We start from the raw sequence: 16990 nt of genomic DNA on the forward strand, positions 1-16990 counted from the left end.
CCTCTTGCCTAAGTGGTTCCTCGCAGTGTGGTAGGAAGCCAGAGCTATTGACCAAGAGCTGTCTGTTCTCCCCACTGGGATGGTGCAGGCAGTGGCTCACCCTGGCTGCTGCTGGGACACCCTTTTTGGGGATGGTTTTCCTCCAGGAGGACTTGAACACCCTGCACCCAACCCGAGTGTCAATCTGGCAGTGACTGATAGATGACACGGGAGCCACAGGGGTAGCAGAAATTAGTATTTTTCCTCTTTGTGGACCAGCCGCAAGAAAGACACATCAAACCCAAAATGTTGGGCAGCAGGACCTGCATGCAGGGCCCAGACACCTGGGTACATGGTTAAGTCCAAGAGGAGGCAACCAGAGCAGGAGGTGTGCCAGACACTGTGCCAGGGCTGTGTCCCCTCTCATGTAGCCTGCAGTTGCCTTTGCTGGTAGCAAATCCGGCAGCAGCGGCCGTGCTTGCCCACGTCCACGGAGCACGCGTGGCACACCTTGCCCTGGCACAAGCTGCTGAGAGAGCAGGAGGTGAGAGCTGAGCCATCCCTGCACTGTGCCAGTGCCACCCCGCATTCCCCCTACAGCCCACCTGCAGTTGTACCGTCGGGAGAGCAGGCGGAAATCCTTGTGGCAGCGGGCACACAATCCTGGGTCGCGGGGCACGGGACTGGGCATCGGGGTGTTAATGCCCTCTGTCTTCTGCCACAGGGCATCCTTCTCCCTGCGGGAGGGGAGAGGTCAGCCCTGCGTTTGCCGGGGCTCTGGTGCCCTCCTCTGGGCAAAGGGGTTTGGGTCCCCTTGCCCTTGGGCGGAGTCGCCGTGGCTCTCACCGCAGCAGCTCCAGCAGCCGCTCCTTCATGTCGCGGATGAGCTCCTGCTGCCGTGCCTGCTCGGCGCCGCGCGTGGCCTCCCGCTCCAGGGCTTCCCGCTGCGCCCGCTGCAGCGCCCACGCCCAGCGCTCACCGTCCTGACGGGCCCTGGCGCGGGGCAGCGGCCACATGGTCCCCCTGTCTCTCAGTTGGTGTCTCTCCATCCCTCCATGCATGCGGATAAACCTCCCGCCGCTGGTTCTTCCCTCCCTCTCTTCCTCCCTCCCTCCTTTCCTCCCTCTTTTCCTCCCTCCCTTTTTTCTCTGCTGATGCTCATCCGTCCTGAAGCTCTCTCCCCATCCCCACAACCGCTTTGCTATCTGCCACCCATCCATCTCCTCACTGTTCATCCACCCTTCTCCACATCCGTACCCCTGGCCTTCTGCCCACCCACCCATCTACTCACCCCAAATTCAGCCCTGTGTCTCTCCATCCACTATCCCATCTCCATCTGTTCATCCTAAATTGATCCCTTCTTCCCTCCCTCTCTCTACTAACTCCAAACCACTCCAACTCTCTGCCCACCTGCTTCTCCACCTACCTATCAGTCCCAAATGGACCCCTCCCTCCGGTCCTCTCCCCACAAATCCTTTCCTCCCCACCCCTGCCAATCCCCGGCTGCTGTTCGGTTGTGTCCAAGAAGGACATTCTTGGGGGCCCCAGGGGAAACCTCGTGGTGGAGATAGGAGATGTTGGGTGGTGGGAGTAGGGGTCCCTGCCCAACCTGCTGAGCTCCTCCTGCAGCTGTGCCATCTCCTGTCGCTGGGCCTGGAGCTGCTGCCGGCTCTGCCAGGTCTCCTCCTGTGCTGTGGCGGCCAGGCTGGCCAAGCGCTGGGGGAGAGTGTGGGCTCAATCCTAGACCCCAAAACCTCACCCCACCACGGGATCCCCTTGGACTTCCCCATACCATGGCCATGCTGGTGATCGTGCTGGGTTCCCCTTCTGCCTGGGGGGATGGTGGGGGCTCCTGGGGACCACGGGCCAGCTCCAGTGCCTGCTGCAGCACCTTCTCCACGGCAGCCAGCTCGTCTGAGGCACCAGCATCCTTCAGCATGTCCGTCTGTCCCGCCGCCACCAGCGCTTCCTGGCATTCCTGCAGGCGCGAGGTCAGCGCCGCCGCCTCTGCCTGCACCCTGGCCAGCTGGGTACCCCGCTCCTCTGCCACCTCTTGCCAGCGCCGTGCCTCCTCCTGTGCCCGTGCCAGTGCCCCCGGGTCCCCCGCTGCCTCCAGTGCCTGCTCCAGGAAGGTGTTGGTTTCCCGCAGTGCCTCAGCCTCGCGTGCCCACAGCTGGGCACTGTCCTCCTCCTGCCGCTGGTGCCGCAGCTCCGCCTGTGCCAGCCGCACTGCCAGGGCCTGTGCTGCCACCTCACGCTGAGCCAGCTCAGCCCTCAGCTGCGACACCAGTGCCTGCAGGGATTCCTCTGTCCCAGCCGGCTGCCTGGGCACCAGTGACAGGGACCCCAGCATGCACCTTGTACCTGGCTCTCCAGCACCATCAGGCTGGGATGCCTTGTCCTCCAGTTCCTGTACATCCACATCTTTCATCTCCTTCTCATCCTCCTCCAACTCTTCATCCTTCTCTTCCAAATCCTCCTCCATGTCCTTCTCCACGTCCACCTTCACCTCCTTTGTATCCTCACTGTCATCCTTCTCCACCCCCTCTTCATCCTCCTCTTCCATGTCCTTCTTCACCTCCCCATCCTCTACATCTCTCTTTATATCTTCAATTTCCACATTCCCTGCCTGCAGGGCAGCCAAAGTGGGTGGGCACAGACGGGCTGGTGTCCCACGGAGTGCCACAGTGGGATGGCAGATGCCGTCGGACCATCCATGCGCTGCAGTGCCGATACTGACTGTCTGCAGGGCTGTCTTTGCTGGGCTGCTCCTGATCACCGGGCTGGGCCGTACCAGTGGCCTAGAGAGGACAAAGGGCTCAGGACTACAAGGTCACCCCTAAGGTGAACAGCACAGCCAGCCTTTAGGAATCTAGGGGGCAGCAGGGAAGAGGATCAGGAATGTTGGTGCCACCAGCCTGAGGACCCACAGAATGTGTGGCACCAATCAACCCAAACACGTGTGCTTGTGGCAGTCTGTGCACATGAGCGTGTGAGCAGCAGAGGAGATGTGAGTGTGCTGGAATAGCTGCATCCATGAGTGCCCCCCACAAATCTGCCCAGGGTGAGGGTGTGCGAGCACATACATGTGTCCCTGTGTGTCAGATGTCACAGTGTCACAGTGTTGCAGCAGGGATATACTTGGCAGAAGATGGGTCTGTGTGTGTGTACACATGCATGTGGCATGTTTGCAGGCACAGGCAGGGTGTGCATGCTGGTGCCGGTGACTGTGCCCTCCTGGGGCCACATATGGAGAGCTGGCACATCTGGAGTGCTATGTGGGGTCTAGGGCAGTGGGGCAATGCACACATGCTTCTCTGCGATGCTAAGCCCCAGGTGACTCTGATGCTCTTGACACCCCCAGTGCTGCCAATGCCCCTGGTGCCCCCAGTGTCCCCAAGCTCACTCAGAGAACATGGGCCAGGCAGTGTCCAGGTCATCCCTGTGCAGGGTCAGGTGGAAGGTGACACAGTCCAGCTCATAGAGGCTACCCAGGATCTCTGCTCGCTGTTTGGGGCTCAGGAAGGGGCTACGGGCGTAGTACCACTCGCTGCAAACACATAACAGGCTCATGGATCCCTCTATACCCTTAACAGGTACACATGCCTGCAACACCTCTGCTGACTGGGTGCTGCAGGGCACTGCCCACCCCAGCCATGTCCCCCACCACCATGAGCATCCCCTCACTGTGCCCCTGCTCTCACCAGAGGCTCTCAGGGTCGAGGAGGCAGAGCTGCAGGGATTCTGCCAGCTGCTGGTGCACCAGGCAGTACCGCAGAAAGGCTCGGCCCCTGCCCACAGGGGTCTTCAGCTGCGGGGGAGAGGGGGTATTCCATCCCTGTCATTCCAGTCTGCCCCCCCCCACCTCCCTCCCCACCCATGCAGGAGGGAAAGAGGATCCCCAGGGTTAGGGCTGGGGTGCAGTGGGGATCCCAGAGGGGACAAAACTGTTTGTAGCACCACTGGGTGAACGCTTGGTGCCCAAGCAAGTGTGTGCCTGTGCACAGGTGCGTGTGGACCCACAAGCAAGCAAAAGCCCATGTGTGTGCACAAGTCCCTGGGTATCCCATCGGTCCATGCCCACCTTGTCCAGGGAGGTGACGAAGTGAATGCCTTCATGCTCCTGCCGGCACCGTGCTAAGCCCTGGCACAAGAAGTCCCAATAGTCCTTGCGCTGCCCAAAGAAGCTCCTCTTCTCCTTGAGGTCAAACTGGCAGAGGTACAAGCTTGGACTTTCTTTTTTGGGGGTGTCCCCTGTTCCCCCCAACCTGTCCCCTAGGGGGCTGGAATCCAGCCAGCTCCCCCAGCAGGGTTGGTCTGGGTGTTCCTCTCTTCACTGGCTCCATACCTCAATTTCCCTTTTGCAGCACATGTAATTACACATGTGGACAAGGGAGAGCCTGGTCCAGGTGGCTGGGGATGCCCAGGGCCAGACAATGCTGGGTGGGGTTATTCCATCCCCTGAATGGTTAACATAGGGTCCCTTCTGCTCTCAGCTGTGCCTAAGGGGAAGCGAGGCAGGGAGGAGCAGAGATGGAGGAGCAGCAGTACCTGGAGGAGGAACTCTAGCTGGGCACAGAGGCTGTGCAGCTCCCGGCTCCCGTCTGTCACAGGCAGGTTCTTCTCCTGGTAGTTGCATTTCAGCTTGGCAATGGTCTCTGCAGGATGGCAGGGCTGGGCTGGCATGGCACCCTCTCTCATCCTACCCCTTTCCCCACTGCCTCACAACTCCTGGCCTCAGGGATTTCTGATGGTGGATAAAATCATAGAATCATAGAATCTAAGTTGGAAAAGACCTCCAAGATTGAGTTGAGTCATTAACCCAGCACTTCCAAATCCACCATTAAACCATGTACCCAAACGCCACATCTACATGTGTTTTAAATACCTCCATGGGTGGTGACTCCACTACTTCCCTGGGTAGTCTGTTCCAATGCTTGGTAAACATTTCCATGAAAAAATTTTTCCCATTATCCAATCTAAACCTCTCCTGGCACAACTTGAGGCCATTTCCTCTTGTTCTAACCCTTGTTACTGGGGAGAAGACACTGACTCCCTCCTGGCTGCAATCTCATTTCAGATAGTTGTAGAGAGTGATAAGATCCCCCAGCGAGCCTCCTTTTCTTCAGAGAGAAAGAGGAACTTGCCCTGGGATGAAGGAAGGGAGCAGGGGGAGCAAGGAGCAAAGCCACCTCCTGGGCATTGCCCGTTTCCAGGGGCTGGCAGTGAGGATGGGAGCAGGCAGCAGTGGCAGGGTTGGCACAGGGATTCTCTGGAGCACCCCTGGCAGTGGCACCCCCCACTGCCCATGGCTTGGGTGCAAGAACAGATCTGGCATGATCTGTCATGGCCAGGGTGAGATGTGCCAAGCAGGGAACATGCTGGCACGGGACTGGTTGGCACACTTACTCTGCAGGTCCTTGATGACACGGTTGAGCTCCCCTTCCCCTGCCATGGCTATTCACAGGGATCTGCAGAGGCAGAGGCAGTGATGAGAGGTTCTAGGCTGGCACTCCCCTGGCACCCCCAAACTCTCTGTCCCAGAGAGAGGGTCTGTCCCCTGAGCTCTACCCCAGAGCTGCCTGCTGTTAAGGTGAGAGGGGGTAGGTTAAGGCACCCCTTACCCTGCCCATGTTCCCCCACTACAGAGGCCAGAGCAGATGGGGTGGACAAAGGTGTCCTGTCTTGTACCCTTAGTCTTCCATGTGCCCTGCCCCTGTATGTCCTCAGCCTCTGCTCCCATTCCCTGGGGAGTTCGTGGGGCTGAGCCCACCATGTCCATGGTGACTCCTTGTCCTTATCCCTGTCCCTGTTAGCTGGGATTCAGGATGTGGGTTTGGCACAGGGGAAGTGCTGCTTTTGCTTCTGCTCTCGCTTCCCTCACTCACATCACGAACAATGCGGGGGCTCCTGGGTGGTTGAACAAGGGGACACATCACCACTGACATGCAGCCCCCTAAGCTCAGCTCCCTAGGCAGAGCCCTCTGGCACAGCATGTTGCCTGCACATCTGGCATGGGGTTTGGGCATGAGGTGCAGGACCACAGGGCACAGTGCAACAGAGTGATTTTGGGGTGGGCGGCAGCTTGGGGACAGGGTGAGGGAAATAGCCCATGGAGGCGGCAGATCTGTGACTTGTCCTGTGGCTGGTGTGGGGCAACACACGTGTGTGTGTGGGAGGGGTGTGCATGTGTGCTCACAGGAGTGGGTGCACTGGTGTGCCCAAACGTGCCCAAGCGTGTGAGTGCCCTGTGTCCTCTACCATGGCAGGTCTTGGACTGCCTGTGTTCCCATTCCAGTGCCCTTGAGAGACCTGGAATGAGCTATCTTCACATCTGCCCACCCTACTTGTACCTCAGTTTCCCCTGGGAAGAGAAGCCCCTTACCTGTGTCCAGGAGCTGCGGAGTGCCCCGAGGTGGCTGCTGAGTGCTGCGGGTGCGCTGGCCTGTCCTTGTGCCCACACTGTGCCTGCCTGCTTCTCCTTTTGTACCTTGGGCAGGAGGAAGTGTGGGAGGTCGGTGGGGCTGCAGAAGCCACAGCCTGCCCAGCCCACATCACATCAGGCACTGCAGCTTAGCCCCTAGCACCCAGCTCCCTGTTTTGAGGGATGCCAATTCTAGGGAAGGGTCAGCAAGGCTGGTCCCCCTATGCAGCTTTTGCAGGGGCAGAGGAAGGAGAGTGTCAGGCATGGGGGGACCCTGATGCACTCCAATATGAATGGAAATTTGCAATGTTTTGAAGAACCTGCCTGCAGTTTTTGTGGAGGGGGTCCAGGAGCCATACTCTACTAGAAGCAGGCAGCAGCAGACCCTGGAAAAGAGGCCACCCCCATGCACAACAGCCCCTGGGCACAGAGACCCCCGCAGGAGCTGCAGCCCCCTCTAGCAAGGACCACAACCCTCCCCTATCATCTGGGCTTCCCCATGGGGGCTGTACCCGAAGTCAGTATGTAAGCTCTTTGTAGAGCATTCTGGAAAAGGCTCCTGCTTGTTAGGGAGCCCCCAACCCAGCAGTGAGCCTCATTCACTGTGCCTGGACCCCTGTGCTGTGTGAGCCCTGTCCTGTGGGCTCCTTCTGGACTGGGGACTGAAAAATCCCTGTGGGGGAGATGCCAGAGGAGATGCCAGCCCATCCCACCAGTCCAGGCAGGGGGACCCACCACCATCCTGCTCCCCACCACCCTCTTTGTGGATGATCACAGTGATGCCCATGTCCTATCCTCTGCCATGCCCTTCCCTGTAGCACACGCTGCCCTTACCTGTACCACCTGCAAGTCTTGGGGGGCAGCCGTGACCCCCCGGCCAGGCCTCGCTCGGCGCCAAAGTGAAAGTAGGAAGTGATGCTGAGTGGGAGCCTGGGCCTCCCAGCACCCTCCTGGCTCCCGGGTGGGTGTTGGCCTGTAGGTGCAGCTGGGGAGCATAGGGGAGCTAGTGGCAGTGCTCGGGGTGACCCCAGCCTCCTCAGCACCCCACTGCCCCCTGCCACGCAGCAGTGAGTGGGTATAGGGCACAGCACGCCATATGGGATAGGGCTGTGGGCAGGGTGTTGGGAGGCGGTGCAGCATCAGCCCACTGTGCTGGGGTCGTGTGTGTGTGTGTGTGTGTGTGACTGCACATGTGTGCAGGCTGTGTGAGCACAGCTACGCGGCTGCACCTGTGGGTGCAAGCTGTTCACATGTGGCTGGTGTGGGTGCAAGGCTGAGAGGGCACCGTGTGTGCCCTTTGCTGCACCCAGCCATGTGCCCCGTGCCAGGCACTGCGAGGGCAAGGCCCCAACACCTGCAGGGGGGACGTGCCACTGCGGCAGCCTGGCAGCAGGGTCCCCTCTCCCTGCCCCTGCCAAGGGCCAGGGCGGGGGTGCTGGAGGCTGGGGGGGCAGAGAAGACTCTCACCCATCCTTGGCGTGGGTGCAATTCAATTAACGAGACCTGGCCCTGGTTCAGCACAGCCAATAAAGCTAATGGCCCCGCACAGGCCTGGCGCTGCCCGCCGGGCTGGGGGGGGAGCCGGGGGCCATCTGCTAATTAAATGGGGGTGGGAGACCACGGAGCCAGCAGTGATGTCACCTCCCTGAGGCTCGCTGGCCCCCTCTGCCCGCCAGCCCTCTGCCACCCCCGGGGTGCCAGGCACAGCTGTGGGGGACAGCTGTGAAGTGTGGGGGACCACCCAAACTTCCTGCACCCCACCCTGATGCTGCTGCTTGTTAGGAAGCTTCCTAAGGCAAATGCAATTAGTGCCCATGCCTGGCATGGCTGCTGCCCACGCCTGGCACCAGCAGCTGCCCCGTGGGGATGGGTCCTTGCCCGGCATCAGCACAGCATCATGGCACATCCAGAAGTGCTGAGGCCTGCTTCTCTTGGCACTACCTCCATGGGAGATGTGTGGTGCCCAGGGGGCTGCACCCTGTTACTCTGTGCAAGCCCCATGGCAAGGTGGAGGTGCCTGGGGACCGTTTTGAGCTGTCCTGCAGTGAGAGGTTCCTCATGGCAATTCTGTGCCCACAGCACGGTGCATCAGTCAGGCAGGCTTTGGGGAAGGGACCCTGCTGCAAAGGGGCTGTGTGGGGAGTCCCTGACTGTGTTCTCAGGCTCCTGAGGAGAGGCTTGGTGGGATACAAGGAGGAGTGGCAGAGGTGGAGGGAAGCCCCCCCCGCCCATGTGTTGGCATTGCCATTTAGGACTAGGGGTGGGGAGGAGGTACTGTAAGGAAACTGAGGCAGGGTTGGGGCAAGGGTGGCAGATTGAGCTGCTATCGAACCCAGGGTGTGCGACCTCCTGCACCCCCAAAACTAACGGCGCTGGAGCGGGGGACCCTGTTAAATTCTGGCACCCACCCCAGGGGATGCCGTGCCCGGCGGGCAAGAGGGTGAGCGCCGGAGGGGCCAAACCCCGAGCCCCGTGTGCGGGAGGAGGAGAAGAAGGAGGAGGAGGAGGAGGAGAAGGAGAAGGAGGAGGGGGAGGAGGGGGAGCGTGTCGGAGCTGGCTCCCACCCAAGCACTGCAGGACAGGGGCGGGCACGGTGCTCCCTGCCTGGCTGCCAGCGCGCAGGCGACGCTGGGGGACCGGCGGGGGGGACAGGGCCCGGTGGGACCGCAGCCCCCCAGCACATCATTGTCGCACGGCCCCGTGCCCAGGACCGGGCACTTCGGGGGCACTGCCCGGGCACCGGAGCTTGTTGCGGCCGGCGCCGGGGGACACGGCTGGGTTCGGCCGCTCGTCCGAGCGTGCCCTGGGCAGGGTTCGGCCCCTGCACCCTCCCCCCGCCCGGTGAGCCCCGGGCAGGGGCACCATGACCCGGCTGAGCTGGTGCTTTGCCACCTTGGTTGGCTGGGGGAAGTCCTTGGTGTCCTGCCTCCTGCCCCTCCGCGCCCGCCGCCGCCGGGAGGTAAGCGGGCATCGCCAGACACGGCGTTAGGGTTAGGGGCTGCGGGGGACACGGAGCTGGGGGGGCTCCGGAGTGCGGGCAGTGGGGGTCTGGGCTGCCGCTGGCCCTGCCTGCTCCGGGCAGCTGGGGGTTAAACCCTGCATATGCATGCCAAGGTGCAGGGCATGTCCTTTGTCCCTCCTTTTGCGCCCCCCACAGCGTCTCACTGTGACCCTCTCTCCCCACACCCGGCGAGCCCTGCAGTGCCTGACTGGAGAGGATCTGCTGTACAGCCTTTCATTTTAAGGGATTCATTCTGGGATCCCTGTGTCCTTATAGAGAGACCGTAGAGGCAGGGGTGTCCCTGTGTCCTTATCGAACCCACAATGGGAACACTGTGCCCTGCATGAGAGGACTCCAGTGCCCATAAAACACCCCCCACGGCAAGTCCCTGTGCCCATAAAGCGGTCAGTGTGGAGGATCCCTGTACCTGTAAACACCTGGCACTGGGAAGCACCATGCCCGTAAAGTACTCAGTCAAAGTGGGCTCCCTGTGCCCAACATGAGAGACCCCTGTGGGGTCACTCTGTGTAGGGCACCTCTATGCCCATCAGCACCTGGCATGCGTGGGATCCGTGTGCCAAAGGATTACCCCACAGGGGATCCCCGTACCCATGCAGCGCCTGGTGTGGGGACTTAGTCTGCTCTGCCACCCAGGCTGTGGAAACTGAGGCAGGGATGGGGAAAGCTCTTGGAGGGTGCTGGACTTCCACTGCGCCACCCTTACTTCGTTCCTCAGTCTTTGGGAAGCTGCGCCATGTCTGGCAGGATGGCATGGGACACTTCAGCTGCACCATGCCAGAAAAGCAGGTGCCAAAGCCACTGCCAGGCAGCACCTGAGGGAGTCACTGCAGACTGGTGACACTCCAGTGTATGCCAGGACAGGGACACAGCCTGGAGGAAGGAAAGGCCTCTAACTGCTTGGGGACTCCAGACTGCGCCAGGGACACAGGATCGTGAACTGATGGGAGTACTTGGGGGTGGTAAGGGCTGTGGGTGCGTGGGTAGGAGGCACTGGTAAGATGTGGGTTGGTGGTTGTGCAGTCGCATGTCCGCCACTTTGTCTGTGTGTTTGTGATGTGGGTGTGAGAACATGGACTCATGGGGGGCTGTAACACATGTGTACTTGTGCCATGTGTATTCATGGGCATGCAGATGGGGCTGAGGTGAAAGTGAACTGCAGCTCACATGGGTGTGGATGCACAGGAGGTCTCTAAGGAGACCTCTGCCATTGGGTGTGTGTCCCCTAACACATGTGTGTGTGCTGGGGGCAGTAGCAGCAGGGCTTTATGTTGGTGTGAGCTGTTACAGAGGGGTGTTTCACACGTGGGACCCACCCACTATGTGTGACACTGGCTGTGTGTGTGGTGTACATGAGTGTGTCCTGGCATGTACACAGGGGGACATGTGTGATGTGTGCATGTGCCCTGTGCACCCAATAGCAGTGTGGGGGCAGCTCTGCTGGAAGTAGGTGTAGGGGCCTTGGGGATGTGGTGACCCCAGGATACAAAGGAGTCCTCCCGCCAAGGCTGCCCCTGCACTGGGAGTACATGCCTATACCAGTAGAACCCGTGTGGGGGGGTGTCCGGGTGCTAAGTGACCCCGTATGGGTCCACCTGCTGAGAAAACGAGCCTTAAATGATGGTGATGGGCTGTGTCCCTACGGCCACCCTGTCTCTGTCGCATGACCCTTGTCCCTGCCCTTCTGAGGAGCCTGGGATTGTCACGACAGTGAATGCGAGGAGGTGATTTATGCGGGGGGTGTGGACACTTCTCTCCACTGAGGCTTTCATTTGTGGGCAGAAACGAGGTTGATTAATGAGGGCTGTAATGATGGGGAGGGGTGGCTCTTTGCTTGTTTGGTACTGTGAGCAGGATCAGTCTCCCCGGCCTCCCTCTGCCACTGGATGTGGTTGGCATGGAGAGGTGGGAAGTGTTGTCCCCTTGTTCCCCGTCCCAGCTGGCACATCCCCACAGCGGTACCACTGGGGATGGCACAGCACAGTGGTGGGCTGGAAGGCAGTGGGACAGGGATATTTTGCGGATGGGAGGCTGCACTTTGGGAGGAGTCAGATGCAACCCCAGTCTCTGGGAAGGGCAGTCCACCCCCGCCTTCCTTTCTGGGCTGGCGGTTTTATGCAGAGTATAGATGGGAAACTGAGGCATGGAGAAGGGAGCATTACAGTGCCCACGTCCTCTCCATGCCCAGGTTTCCATGCCAGCCACGGCTCGTCCTGTCGGTGTGTCCTTCCCCCTGGCACGTCCCGCACCCTGACTCACACCCTCATGGTCACGGCCAGCTGAGCACAAGTTTCCAGGCTAGAGCCGGAGTCAGCACTGGCGGAAGAGGGGGAACCGTGTGCCGCACGGCCAAGCCCCCCAGGAGGGGCTGGAGCACCCCCCTGCCAAATCCATCCCCGTCAGGGCCGCAGGCTGCCAAGCGTCTCTCCGTCCCGCCTGGAGGTTGTCTCCCCTCGCTGAGGCCCCCCAGCTCCGCGCATGGATGTCCGCTGATCCCTCCCCGTCTCCCATCCCGGGACCACCCAGGGGACTCGGCTGGGGATGGGGGGGGTGCATCCCGCCGCAGGACCCGCTGGAGGCCGGAGGAGGGATGAGGGTGACGTGGGTGGCGGGTGTCCCCCGGTCAGCGGAGGAAATGGATCCCAAATGTGTGTGAGTGGGGAAGAGGGGGCCTGGGACACGCACAGCCCCACTCCGGGCCCCCACAGTCCCGCAGCCCCTCTGCTGGCGTTGGGGGGGTGTCCCAGACGCCTCCGGACCAACTCGATTGGGGCGCTGCGGGATCGGGGGGGGTTTGCCGCTCCCCTTCTTCCCCCGGCCGGAGGGGCGGCGAGGGGCCGGGGTGGGGCGGGCGGGCGGAGCGAGGGGCCGGGGGCTCGGCCGGCCGGGGCCGCGCCGCGAGCAGCATGACCGGGCTGTGCCTCTCCTGCCTGCTCTGGGTACGGCTCGCACAGGGGGGAGCAGGACGGCAGCGCCGCGGGGTCCCGGCGCCGGGGGCGCGGAGCGGGGCCGGTCCGGGAGCGGGCGGTGGATGGGACTGGGTGCGAGGGGAGCGGACGGAGCGGGGGCGTTTGCGCCGGGACGGGCTGACTGGGAGCAGGGGGAACTGGCGGGGCTGGACCGGTACCAGGAGCGGCTGTGGGGGAGCTGGGACAGAGCGGAGACCGCCAGGGACGGCCGGACATCGGGGTGGGGCTCGGGGGACCGGACTGGGAGCGGGGCCGGGAGGCGCCCGGGGACTGTGGGGAGCGGCGCGGGACCCAGCCCGAGAGAGAAGCGGCGGTGGGCAGCAGGCTGGGGGTTACACGAAGAGGGGACCGGGCTGGGATGCGGGACAGGGACGCTGGGCTGTAGGAGGATCTGTGGAAGGATTGTGGGGTTGGGGAGGGTAGGAGGCTGATCCCCCTCGACGCCCAGCCTGCTTTACCATTTCCTGGGGAACAGGCTCTGCTACTCCACTGAAGGGAAACTCGGAGTCTGGGGGGATTCAGTTAGTTGTGGGGGTTTGGGACTCTGCATCCTCCCCAGTCACCAAGCTGGGTCCCGGGGCCCAGCGGGTTGTAAAACTCTGGGTGGACCTGAGCCTACAAGACTGCACCCAGGTGTCCTAGTGCCCTCCGTGCACCCTGGTTTTGCAGCCTCAGGGTAACTGGGTGTCAGAGGTTCCCCCCACCCCTCCTCCCACCACAGCACTCTCTGCAGTGCTGGGCAATGAACCCAGGTCTCCCAGCTCTTGATTAATTTGGCATCTCTGTCTGTTGCCTCTTCCAGCCCAGGACACCTGGGTCCCCTTCCAACCTCCTTTGGTCTGCATGTTGGGGGGCCCATGGCTAGGGATGCCCTTGCATCCCTGCTCCTGCACCGTGTGGGTGCTGGTCCCTGGAGGTGGGTACCCATGTGTGGGTATCCAGGTGACATGCCCACGAAGCCCTCCAGCCCATGCCCCTGCATCCCCCCAACAGTTTGCAGCCTTGGGGGTAGGGAGGCTAACTGGGATGCTGCCAGTATGGAGCTGGGACTGGATTGTTTTGTGGGATGGGCTAGTTCCTCGTCTGGCAGAGTAGCAGTGGGTGGGTAGAGTGCCCCTCCAGCAGCAGGGGGGTGGGGGAGCATAAAGCTGGGTGCTGGGTTGGTCCCCCTCTGGCACAGTGATGATGTTGGCAATAGACGAGCAGAAGGGACTCTGGGGGGGTGGGAATCAAAGACCCGGCTCTTTCACTAGTGAGGATAATTGCTGTTAATGAAGCCATGGAGGCCAGGGCAGAGTGGGGGGTACATGCATGGGAGATGTGTCGGCATCCCAGTGAGTCCCTGGGAGCGGGGGGCAAGGTCTCTTCCCGGGGCACCCTGCAGCAATGATGCTGCTTTGCATATGCAAAGGAGCTCATGGCATCATTAGGTCTCGCTGTCACCCAGCAACTGCGGCGTGGGAGCCCCTGTCCTGGGGGAGCTTTTCCCACGGCAGCTGGGTGGGTGACGCCACGCCTGAGCGCACACGTGTGTGAACACACACCCACTCGGTAGGGTGGCACCAGCTCTGGGGGCTGCCGAGGGACCACCTGTGAGTGACCCTGTGGGAGCAGGTGCCCAGGGAAGGGGGGCTTGCACACGCATGAACAAACCTGTGTGAGTGTGTGCATGGTCGCACATGGATCTGCATATGGGAACAATGTGCCCGTGCTGCTGCTGTGGCTGGTGGGGACATGCACGCCTGCAGGTGTGCATGCACAGGCAGTGCCATGGCACATGCACTGCATGTTGCACGCGCAGCACCCTCACAGCCCCGGGGGTGTTCGCAAACACATGGGTGTGGAGTGCACGTCCATTGCCCATCTCCCGTCTGTGTCTGCACTGGGGAAACTGAGGCAGAGAATTTTGTGGGGAGGTACCCGGCCCCCTGACACTTTGGCGCCATCCTTTTTGGCTCTGGTGCAGTGGGCTGGAGGAGAGTGGGGCGCCAAGGCAGGGGGGGCCGCCGGGCCTCTGCTTAATCTCATTAGTCTTGGCATGAAAAGGCGGATTTACAGGGGCTCACGTCTTCATCTGGCAGCGGGTGGGTGGGCAGGGCTGGTGTGCTGCCAAGGGTTGCCCCCACCAAAAAACAGTCGACTGGGGGTTTGGGAGGAGCACTTGCTGCCTGCAGCTGTGCCAAGACCCCTCCCTGTCCTCAACCCCCACGTGTGAACACACGCGTGCTTGCCCAGGTTGGATCCATCCTGCACTCAGTCGCACTCGTGGCATCAGCTTCCCCTTGCTGGGGGTTGTGCCAGACAGTGTGGACACAGCTACTCATGCTCAGGGAGGCTCTGTGCCCCCTTTACACCACTCCAAGAGGCACCTCAGCACACACTGCCTGGCACGTACCCCAAAACACAGCATGGCAGTGAGACACCCCCAGCACGGGCACCCTTCTGGCAGCACTCACATGTACCCAGGTGTGCACATAGGTTTTTGTGCACATATCTGTGTACTCACACACACACATGCAAGTACACGCGTGTATTATCTACACGTATCTATGCACATTCACGTGTGCTCACATGCACATGAGTTTGCACACACAAATGTGCATTCAAGCATCTTCACTCCCTGTTTATGCCACACACACATGCTCAGAGACGCTTGTACACGGGCACATATTCACAGGCACACATGGAGACGTGCCGACATGCAGGGAGACATGAACATGCATCCATCTGTGCATGCACACACATATCTTCACACACATGTATGTGCTCACTGTGCACACCTGTGCACGTGTACACACACACACTGCAGACAAACAGCACGGACACACACATGTGTGCACATACACATCTGTGCACACAGTCTGTGCGTGCACACACACGGTATGTGCATACACACTTCTGCGTGCACACACACAAATGTTTGTGAGCACACACGTATGTGCATGCATGTGCACACACATTACATACAGGGATGCACCGCCAGGGGGCAGCAGAGACTATTTAAAGGGGTGGAGGCAGTACCCCCTCCCGCCCCCGTACCCCCAATCCCAAATCCCATGCCCCCCCATTCCCTGGCCCGTATCCACTAGCCCTGTACCACAGCTGCAGAGCACACAGCCACAGGTGAAGGGGTGTGGGGGGCATGGGTGGAGGATGAACCGCTGCCCAGGGGAAACAGGCAGGTCAGAGTTGAGTGTCTGGGTCTTGGTGCCACCTTGTTCCTGCTGATGAAATCCCATGTTTCCCCCAGCCCCAGGACCTGGAGGCCCCTCCAGCACACACTTTCAAGATGACGAGCTTCAAGAAGGTGAAGGCATGTGGGATCTGCCGGCAGGCCATCACGCGCCAGGGCAGCACCTGCAGAGGTGAGCTGGGGCCGTGGGCACGCGTGTGCATGGGGACAGGGAGGTGCCAGGGAGGTCAGGACATCGGGGGTGTGTGTGTATGTATGCCTGCATGCACGAGGATCTGAATGTGGGAACCTGTGCCAATCTGTGCACACCCAGGTGTGCCTGTGTGTTAGAGGGAGAGCCTGAACTGTGAGAGAGTATGTGTGGTGCTTTTGTGTGTGGGAAGGTGGCTGGGAGGTAAGGGTGGCCCATGGAGACACTGAGGTGTTACACATGTACGTGGCTCTGTGTCAGCTTCATGCATGTGCAGTGAGCGTGCAGCAGCCATCATGTATGTGCACATGGGTGTGGGTCAGTGCACACGTGGGTGTCACCCCCTGAGCCGTGCTCGCTGCCTGTGGCACCCAACGGGTCACAGGCGGGGCTGCGAGCCCTCGCACGTGTGTGGTGTCGCTGAGCCCCGTGCGAGGGGCGGACAGAGGAAACTGGAACAATGAGGCTTCCTGTGCTGCAGGAAACAGGCCCAAGGGGAACAGGGACTGGGGTGCGGCTGTGGCCTGGGCCATGCTGCATGGGGACCCTTGTGTCCCCTGGGGACGGGACATGTGTCTTTGCAGGGCTGCCCAGGCAGGGTAGTGGTACCCTGTATAAATGTGTGCCCCCAGCAGTGTCAAACACGTTTGCACTGCCCATGAGTGTGTGCCCTCCATGACAGCGTGGGTGAAAGTGTGCAACAGCAGTGCACGGGAATGAGGGAGGGAGCACAGGCAATGGGGGAGAACAGGCAATGGCAGCACCCTGTGATGCTCTCAGCTATGCTGGTGTCCATGAGAGGCCCCATGAGACCTGTTTGTGCATGGTCTACCCTCATGCTCTTCACCCTGGGCGCTGGGGCTTGCACACTCAGTGGCACCTTGGCACTGTGTGTGCCCCAGAGCCACATTTTGTGTGCCTGCTGCTGTGCTGTGCTGGTGCCACCCGGAATGTGTGTGCACCGGTGTGAGGTGTGGGCAGCCCTGCACGCATGTGCACGTCCTGGCAGCCAGTGCCCAGGGCCAAGGTGCTCTGTGTCCTGCAGTTTTGGGTGCCCTCCCTTCCTGCCCTGCATGTGGGGTGCCTTCAGACTGCCCCCTGGCACTGCTCCCTCACCTGCCTCCAATAACCCTCTCTCCCCTCTCTCTCCCACAGGATGCAAGCTCTCCTGCCACACTAAGTGCCAAGCCAAGGTAAGGCCAGTGCCCTGAGGTGT

General features: G+C 61.1%; 2 protein-coding genes across 8 annotated transcripts in view; one reads left to right on the plus strand and one right to left on the minus strand.

Moving 5' to 3' along the window:
* Positions 1–222: 222 nt before the first annotated feature.
* Positions 223–7190, minus strand: RUFY4 (RUN and FYVE domain containing 4). The gene is given in 11 exon segments (XM_042779452.1): positions 223–546; positions 578–716; positions 826–972; positions 1589–1695; positions 1772–2780; positions 3386–3529; positions 3684–3885; positions 4050–4189; positions 4531–4583; positions 6365–6519; positions 7139–7190. Coding segments are annotated over 11 exon segments (2292 nt in total). The 3' UTR covers positions 223–402.
* Positions 7191–9068: 1878 nt separating this feature from the next.
* The window catches only part of TNS1 (tensin 1), a 68632-nt gene continuing 60710 nt past the window's right edge, over positions 9069–16990 (plus strand). For 5 of the 7 annotated variants that reach the window (XM_033064319.1, XM_033064322.1, XM_033064324.1 and 2 more), the window contains exons 1-3: positions 12060–12074; positions 15642–15756; positions 16930–16967. In XM_033064319.1, coding sequence (XP_032920210.1) covers positions 12069–12074; positions 15642–15756; positions 16930–16967 — 159 coding nt within the window. In that variant the 5' untranslated portion in view covers positions 12060–12068. Of the gene's footprint in view, positions 9363–10369; positions 10385–12059; positions 12075–15641; positions 15757–16929; positions 16968–16990 lie in introns of those variants that run through there. The other 2 variants (XM_033064320.2, XM_033064326.1) reach the window with 2 other exon arrangements.

Source organism: Catharus ustulatus, chromosome 7 (assembly GCF_009819885.2).
Source record: "Catharus ustulatus isolate bCatUst1 chromosome 7, bCatUst1.pri.v2, whole genome shotgun sequence".
In the NCBI taxonomy this organism is placed as follows: domain Eukaryota; kingdom Metazoa; phylum Chordata; class Aves; order Passeriformes; family Turdidae; genus Catharus; species Catharus ustulatus.